At 60.9% G+C, this 7,955-nt stretch overlaps 2 protein-coding genes across 2 annotated transcripts; both read left to right on the forward strand.

Moving 5' to 3' along the window:
- The first annotated feature begins 493 nt into the window (after positions 1 to 493).
- On the forward strand, positions 494 to 3,477 carry CBY1 (chibby 1, beta catenin antagonist). The gene is made up of 4 exons (XM_056137401.1): positions 494 to 579; positions 2,267 to 2,372; positions 2,454 to 2,572; positions 3,345 to 3,477. The coding sequence occupies exons 1-4, from the start codon at positions 502 to 504 to the stop codon at positions 3,423 to 3,425; spliced, it is 384 nt and encodes a 127-aa protein (XP_055993376.1). The 5' UTR covers positions 494 to 501; the 3' UTR covers positions 3,426 to 3,477.
- A 2,751-nt stretch (positions 3,478 to 6,228) lies between these two features.
- TOMM22 (translocase of outer mitochondrial membrane 22) lies at positions 6,229 to 7,947 on the forward strand. The gene is made up of 4 exons (XM_056137400.1): positions 6,229 to 6,351; positions 6,503 to 6,621; positions 6,841 to 6,958; positions 7,330 to 7,947. Exons 1-4 carry the CDS (start codon positions 6,238 to 6,240, stop codon positions 7,402 to 7,404), a joined length of 426 nt encoding a protein of 141 aa, XP_055993375.1. The 5' UTR covers positions 6,229 to 6,237; the 3' UTR covers positions 7,405 to 7,947.
- Positions 7,948 to 7,955: the final 8 nt, after the last annotated feature.

Raw genomic sequence — 7,955 nt, forward strand, 5'->3', positions numbered from 1 at the left:
AAAGATAAATGAGGGGCTGGAGCTATAGTACATTGGGTAGGACGTTTGCCTCGCCGAATTTACAGAATTAAATTCGGCTGACCCAGGTTCGATCCCCAGCATCCCATATGGTCCCCAGAGCACCACCAGGAGTAATGCCTGAGTTCAGAGCCAGGAGCAACCCCTGAGCATCGCTGGGTGTGATCCAAAAATCAAAAAAATAAAAGAAGAAATGAAATGCACTCTGCTCAGAGCCGTGTCTGAGCGGTGCGCAGGGTTGGCTAGCGCTGAGGGCCGCGCACAGCAGCCTGACCTCGGCCTTGGTAAACCTCTGTCCAGGGGGGAGGGTCGGGTTCCCGGCTGACGGGCTTGGGCGCCCGGAGTCTAGGCTCGCCGCACCCCGAACACGCTGGGTCTCTCCCAGGGCAGCCGAGAAGCGGCGCTGGCCGCCCCCGGCGAGGGGCATCGGGCTGACCCCGCAGAGGCCCCCCTCTCCCGGAGCGCAGACTGAGGGCGCCCACCATGCCTCTCTTCGGGAACACGTTCAGCCCCAAGAAGACGCCCCCGCGGAAGTCCGCCTCGCTCTCCAACCTGCACAACGTGAGTGAGTGTGGGGGGGCGGGGCCGGCACTGGGGTTCCCCCCTGCCTGCAGTGGTGCCAGCCAGGGCCGGGCAAGAGGCAGAGAGAAGGTCCCTGGGCTCTGGCAGTGTGTTCCCTGGGGGGGTGGGGAGGGACAGGGTCCTGCAGTGGGTGGGACTCAGCTGCCCTGCAAAGCAAGCACTGCTGCGGGTGGGAGCTGCCGAACAGCGGGGAGACTGCTTCCTGCACATGCGCACACACGCACACACGCACACACGCACAACACATACACCACACACGCACATACACACACCATACCCCCACACCACTCACACCACACACCACACCACATGTACACATACCACTCACACCGTACGCACACACACCACACACATACACCACACACACCACACACGCCACACGCACACACACACCCCCCCACACACACCACATACATGCCACACACACACACCACACACCACATGCACACACACCCCACACATGCCACACCACACGCACATACCACACATACACCACACACACATACACACACCACACACATCACATACACCACACATACCACACATCACATGCACATACCACAACACACACGCACATACCACACCCACACACCACTCACACCACACACACACCAAACACACACCACATGCACACACACCACATCACATGCACACACGCTACTCACACCATATGCACACACCACACCCAGTACTAGCCCCCCCCACATTGCATGTGCTTTCGTGCCTGCATATCTATGTCCGCTGTTGCCCTGACACGTGAAGTTCCACAATGAGCAAATAACCTTGGGCTTATCACATTTTAAAGGAAATCGTCACTTTATTAAAAAGGTACGGGGGGGGGGCGCAGAGCGATAGCATAGTGGGTAGGGCATTTGCCTTGCACGCGGCCAACCTGGGTTTGATCCCCGGCATCCCATATGGTGGTCCCCCAAGCATCGCCAGGAGTAATTCCTGAGTGCAGAGCCAGGAATAAACCCTGAGCATCGCTGGGTGTGACCCAAAAAGCCAAAAAAAAAAAAAAAGGTACTGGGGGTTGGAGTGATGGTCCAGTAGGTCAGGCGCTTGCCTTGCCTGGGGCCGACCCAGCTTCGATTCCCAGCATCCCATAGGGTCCCCGAGCACCCCCGGGAGTAATTCCTGAGTGCAGAGCCAGGAGGGACCCCTGAGCATCGCCGGGTGTGACCAAGAAAGTAGATATATAAAATATCCCTAACCCGGGCCAGAGGAATAGTACAGACATGAAGCCTGTATTGACTCTGCTTGGAGCCAGCCCTGGTTCGATCCCCAGCACCTCCAGGGCCTCCAAGTGCCGCCAGGTACGACCCAGGAGCACAGAGCCAGGAATGGGCCCTGAGCACTGCTGAGTGTGGCCCGAGCTTTCGCCCACCCCAACAGCCCCAATCAAAATAGAAAAAACGGGCTGGAGCGATAGCACAGCAGGGAGGGCGTCTGCCTTGCACGCAGCCGACTCAGGTTCGATCCCCAGCATCCCATAGGGTCCCCCGAGCACCGCCAGGAGTAATTCCTGAGTGCAGAGCCAGGAGGAACCCCTGTGCAATGCTGGGTGCGACCCAAAAAAAAAAAACAACAAAACAACACATTCTCGGAGGAAGGTTACACCCCTGGGTCTGCTCTGAGCAGCAGGGGCCACGCTCTCCCCCTGCAGCTGGACCGGTCAGCGCGCGAGGCGGAGCTGGGCCTGGACTATGGGACCCCCACCATGAACCTGGCCGGACAGAGCCTGAAATTTGAAAATGGCCAGTGGATCGCAGGTGGGTGCCGTCCCGGGGGAGGGGGCGACAGGGGGGTCCGGGGACCCCTCCCCGCATGCAGCGAGCTGTGCTTCCCCTCAGAGTCGGGGGTCAGCAGCGGCGTGGACCGCAGGGAGGCCCAGCGCCTCCGGAGACGCAACCAGCAGCTGGAGGAAGAGAACAACCTCCTGCGGCTGAAGGTGGACATCCTGCTGGACATGGTGAGGGCCGGCCGCGGGGGCGTGGCCTCAGAGGGCGTGGCCTCAGGGGCGTTGCTCCTGTGCCGCTGGGCGGGGGTCAGCCGCAGCCCAGCTCGAATCACAGTCCATCCCGGAAGTGGACAGTGAGCATGGTCCCAGAGCCTTGAGTGGGGCAGCCCGCGGGCCCGGCAGCCGTTGGTCAGTGTCCGCTGCAGACCTCACGTGGCCCCCCCAGTCATCGCTAAGTCACTCCCGAGCACTGTTAGCTGTGACCCAGAAACCACAACCCCCCATTACGCCCACCCTGCCCCCTCACAGTAGAGCCTGATGAGAAGAGTGGAATTCGTTTTGGGGGTAAAGGGGACTGGACCGTTCCCAACGGTGCTTGGGGGCTGCTCCTTGCGCTGGGTTTGGTGGTCGCTTCCGGCAGTGCTCAGGGGACCATGTAGTGCTGGGGAGAGAACCCAGCTCCCTGCATGCAAAGCTGGTGCCCCTGTACTGTGACCAAGAGGATTATTTGTTTTGTTTTGTTTTGCTTTTTGGGTCACACCTGGCAATGTTCAGGGGTTACTCCTCCTGGCTCTGTAGTCAGGAATCACTCCTGACAGTGCTCGGAGGGACCATATGGGATGCTGGGAATTGAACCCAGGTCAACCGCGTGCAAGGCAGACGCCCTCCCAACTGGGCTATCGCCCCGGCCCTCCAGCTTCACTCTTGAGACACACGCTGTGCCCCTGAGCTGCACCCCTGCTCCCAGAGAAGACCCTTCTAACAGTCACTGCTCTGCATGCAGCTGTCAGAGACCACAGCCGAATCCCACCTGATGGAGAAGGAGCTGGATGAGCTGAAGAGTGTCGGCCGGAGGCGGAAATGAAGACCCCCAAGCCCTCCAGCCAGGAAGAGACCCCCCCCATCAGAGCAGTAGATAATGGCCCGGGGCAGGGGAGTCCTTTAGACGTTTCGAGGGGCGATCATTTCACAGCACTCAAGTGCACTGGGTTTGGTAACAGGAAGGAGACGGCGGGAAGGAGGAGAGAGACCAAGAATCCAGAATGTTCTGCCACTGCACAACATCCCCCCCCCCGGACCTCTGGGGTGAGGGGGACCCGAGAGCGTCTCCAGCCATGTCATACACACTTGCCCGTGTCCCAGCGTCCCCTCATTGACGGCAGCTTGGAAGAAAAGCAGCAAGTTCACCCACCTCCCGCCCTCTGCTGGCGTTTGCAGGGTGGCGCCAGCTGGAATTAGCCCTCGCCTTGGGGGTCCTACAGGAGGGCTCCCCTCCTTCCTGGCCCCCCAGGCCGCCCTCCTCTAAAGAGCACAGGAGCCTCAGCCTCGGGGCTCCCCCGGGCACCCGCACCTTCCACAGCGACATTATATTTTCATATTCCTTTCCTGTTCATGCACTTGTTTTTTTAACGATTAAATGCTTATACAGTTTCTGTGGCCAAAGTGGATGAGAAAAGGGAGAAACGCCCAGGCAGTGGAGGCGGCCTCTGTGTCTCTGGCTACTCCCAGAGGCCATCATGTCCAATGGGGGTGGTGACCCCACTAAAGGGGCTGCCAGGGCTGCTTTCTGGGCAGGAGATGAGCCCCAGCCCCTGCCCGCCGCTGGACTGAACGCCCAGATCTCAGAGGTGTGGAGATCAAGGCGGGGGGGGGGGGGGGGGGACCTTCTCAGAGGGGGAGTCATGTGGAGGAGGGAGCCAGCTAGAGTTGGGGGGCGGTGAGGGATGGAGGGCTGGCCTGAGTGGTCAGCAGCTCATGCCCAGTCCACTCTCGTTTCCTGCTCAGCTCGGCCCTCACAGCGGCCTGTTCATAGGGAAGGAGCCAACTCCAGGTGCTTCCAGAGTTTATTTATTTAATATTATTTTATTTTTTGGCTTTTTGGGTCACACCTGGCGCTGTACAGGGGTTCCTCCTGGCTCACGCACTCAGGAATCAGTCCTGGCGGTGCTCAGGGGATCCCATGGGATGCTGGGAATCGAACCTGGGTTGGCCGCGTGCAAGGCAAACGCCCTGCCCACTGTGCTATCGCTCCAGCTCCTCCAGAGGTTCTGTGGGGTCAGACAGAGGAAGTAGGGGAGCTCGTTGGTTCCCCGCCCCTCCCAGGAGGCAGCTGTGGGTGGTTCAGCCCCAGAACACCCCTCACTTCGGGATTCGATCTGTGAGTGCAGGTCCCAGGAGCCCAACCCCTTCCTATGCCCAGTGTGACCAGCACCAAGCTCGGGGGCTTGGGACCCACTTCCGGGTCTCAGAGAATCCACGTTGCTCACCTGCTTCTAGATGAGGAGCATGGGAGAAGGGAGGGCCAGGACCCGCCACTTGGGCATCGGGACAGGCCAGCTCTACCACTGGGACTGGAGGGGGCTGGAGCCGGGCAGTGCAGGGGGACAGTCCTGGGGGGGGACAGTGCGGGGGGAGATCAAAGGAAGAGGGGCAGTGGAGGGAAAGTGGTCCCATTCTGGCGTGAGTCGAAGGTAGAGCTGCCTGTGGAGGACAATTGTGTTGGTGAAAGTGGGAGCTGGAGCCAGTCATCCCCCACCACGCGCGCACACACACACACACACACACACACACACACACACACACACACACATTCTCTTCATTTGCTGTTCTCCAACCCCATGCTGCACATCCTTAAGGCCTTGTCCTCAGTGTTATTTTTTTTTGGGGGGGGGGGTCACAGTCAGCAGCGCTCAGGGATCACTCCTGGTGGGTTCAGGGGCCCATATGTGGTGCCAAGGACGGACCCCGGGTCAACTGCGTGCCAGTCAGCTGCAAGTGAGGGAAGCGACCTTCCTGCTGTGCCATCCCTCCTATTTGTTTGGGGCTGGGTGGGGTCACACCCAGCAATGCTCAGAGTTTACTCTTGGCGGGACTTGGGGGATCATATGGGGTGCCAGGGTATTGAACCCGGGTCAGCACCGTGCAGGCAAGTGCCCTCCCCACTGCACTACTTGCTCCAGCTGCCCCCTCCCTCCATTTTAGATGCCTATTTCTAGAAATCCAGCCCCCAGAACTGAGTGCTTCGGGTCCTCATTTGCAACATGGGGAAGCAGTAATGACCTCAGTGGTTGTGAAGACCGCGTGAGTCTGCACCCGTCCATGCACACAAACACTTCCCTGGAGGTCGTGCTTAGGTTACAAACTATTGCCCGTTTGAATGCAGTGAACTCATTTTGTTTCTTTTTTTTTTCCCTTTTTTGGGTCACACCCAGCGATGCTCAGGAATTACTCCTGGCGGTGTTGAGGGACCCTATGGGATGCCGGGGATCAAACCCGGGTCAGCCGTGTGCAAGGCAAACGCTCTACCTGCTGGACTATCGCTCCGGCCCCCGAGAAACTTAATAAATCTCCAAATCTCTCCATCGGGAGATGGAACTGGACCTTTGCCGCGCCCAAGGAGACTCCCTGGGGTTCCTTCCTGTAAAACGCAGGTTTCAAACTAACCCGACAGAATTTCTGCGACAGCTCCCGGCCTCTGGGCCTTTACGTAAGCCCGCTGACGTCAGGCCCCTGCCGAACGCAGCGAAGGCGGCGAACGAGAGACCTCCCTGGCCGGAAGGTGGCGCTCTCCCCCGCCCCGCCAACCTCCGGCTACCGGAAGAGCCCCTCTGGCCGCCGAGCGCGCACCTCTCGCCGCCTCCCTTCCGCTTCCGGCGTTTTCCCCTCCCCCGACAGCCATGGCCGCCGCCGTCTCCGCCGGCCCCGGGGCTCCCGTCCCCGCCGACGAGCTGGTTCCGAAGGGCGATTCCGACAAGACCGAGGAGGAGCTGGAGGAGGACGACGACGACGAGGTGCGCGGGCGCGGCGGGGGCGGGCCGGGCCGCGGGGGAGGCGCGGGCTGGGCGCGCGGCGGGGTCGGGGGAGGGCGGCGCGGCTCGGCGGCGGGGGCTGGGGGCGCCGGGTGCTCGCGGCCTCGGCTCAGCCCCGCCTGGACCCCCGCAGCTCGACGAGACCCTGTCGGAGCGGCTGTGGGGGCTGACGGAGATGTTCCCGGAGCGCGTCCGCTCCGCCGCGGGGGCCACGTTTGACCTCTCCGTCTTTGTGGCTCAGAAGATGTACAGGTGAGGGGGGCGGCGCGGGGGAGGTGCCCGGGAGGGCCGTGACCTTGCCCGGGGCGCCGTGACCTTTGCCCGGGCCTTTGCCGTGACGTCTGCACGGGTCGCGGGGTGGGGGGGGGTTCTCGCGGCGCGGGGCCGAGCGCTCACGTGCGCGTGCAGATTCCCGGCCCGAGCGTGCCCGCGGGGTGCCCTGCCAGCCGCCTCGCTCGCCCTCGCCCGCAGGTTTTCCCGCGCCGCCTTGTGGATCGGGACCACCTCCTTCATGATCCTGGTCCTCCCGGTGGTCTTCGAGACGGAGAAGCTGCAGATGGAGCAGCAGCAGCAGCTGCAGCAGCGGCAGGTGAGCCGGTGAATGAGAGGTGGAACCCGCCCCGCCGGTGTGGAGCAGGTGGGGGTGGGGGTGGGGTCGCAGCCCGCCCCCCGGGTACTGGCTGTGCCCAGGCTGGTGATTGCCTTATTGCCTGAGCTTTGGGGATGAGCCGTGGCGTCGCTAGGTCTGTACAGTGCTTGATGCCCTCTCCTTTTTTTTTTTGCTTTTTGGGTCACACCCGGCAATGCACAGGGATTCCTCCTGGCTCTGCACGCAGGAATCACTCCTGGCAGTGCTCGGGGGACCATATGGCCATATGGGATGCTGGGAATCAAACCTGGGTCGGCCATGTGCAAGGCAAACGCCCTACCCGTTGTGACCTCTTCCCTTTTCTTTTCCAGATCCTTCTAGGGCCCAACACTGGGCTGTCAGGAGGAATGCCAGGGGCTCTGCCTCCACTTCCTGGAAAGATCTAGATCGTGGCCGGGCTGTTCGACCTGTCTTAGTGGGAGAAGTTTGCAAAGTCAATAGTGATTGAACTGCTGTCTTATCTGGAGTGTTTTTAAACGTTGGCGCATGGGGTTGTCTGAACCCTGCGAGGAGATGGCGCCCCAGACACTGTCTCGGACAGGCTTCCCAGGGCCGGATGGCGCCTCCCCTTGCCTCCCTCCTGATAGCAGAGCCCTGCAGCGCAGACGGTTATTCCTGCTCAGCATTGCCCTGGCACCCCCGCTGCCGTCGCCGGGGACCCTCACTCACCATCTGGTGGCGGGGAGGGCCCCTCCCCCATTCATTACTGTTTTGTTCTGAAGCGTGGCGTATGGGGGAGGAGTGAACAACACCGGGGTGTCCTGGGAGCGTCAGGGCGACCCTGCGGCCGCTGCTGATCGCAGTCTGAAGGGAGCAACAGGGGTCAGCTCCTCCGCACACTCCGGCTGTTAACGTCTGTGTGTATGAAGAAAAAAAAAATCACTGCTCATTTTTTGTATTTAGAAGATTAAAAAATGATTCCACCTGAACGTGTCAT

Source organism: Sorex fumeus, unplaced genomic scaffold (genome assembly GCF_029834395.1).
Source record: "Sorex fumeus unplaced genomic scaffold, SorFum_2.1 ptg000125l, whole genome shotgun sequence".
Classification (NCBI taxonomy): domain Eukaryota; kingdom Metazoa; phylum Chordata; class Mammalia; order Eulipotyphla; family Soricidae; genus Sorex; species Sorex fumeus.

Bases quoted from the DNA above. Each gene is read 5' to 3' on its own strand.
- CBY1 (XM_056137401.1), top strand. From the start codon at position 502: ATGCCTCTCTTCGGGAACACGTTCAGCCCCAAGAAGACGCCCCCGCGG. The intron at 580-2,266 runs GTGAGTGAGTGT...CTCCCCCTGCAG, and splicing joins CGCTCTCCAACCTGCACAAC to CTGGACCGGTCAGCGCGCGA. The intron at 2,373-2,453 runs GTGGGTGCCGTC...GCTTCCCCTCAG, and splicing joins AAATGGCCAGTGGATCGCAG to AGTCGGGGGTCAGCAGCGGC.
- TOMM22 (XM_056137400.1), top strand. From the start codon at position 6,238: ATGGCCGCCGCCGTCTCCGCCGGCCCCGGGGCTCCCGTCCCCGCCGAC. The intron at 6,622-6,840 runs GTGAGGGGGGCG...CCTCGCCCGCAG, and splicing joins GTGGCTCAGAAGATGTACAG to GTTTTCCCGCGCCGCCTTGT. The intron at 6,959-7,329 runs GTGAGCCGGTGA...TTTCTTTTCCAG, and splicing joins AGCAGCTGCAGCAGCGGCAG to ATCCTTCTAGGGCCCAACAC.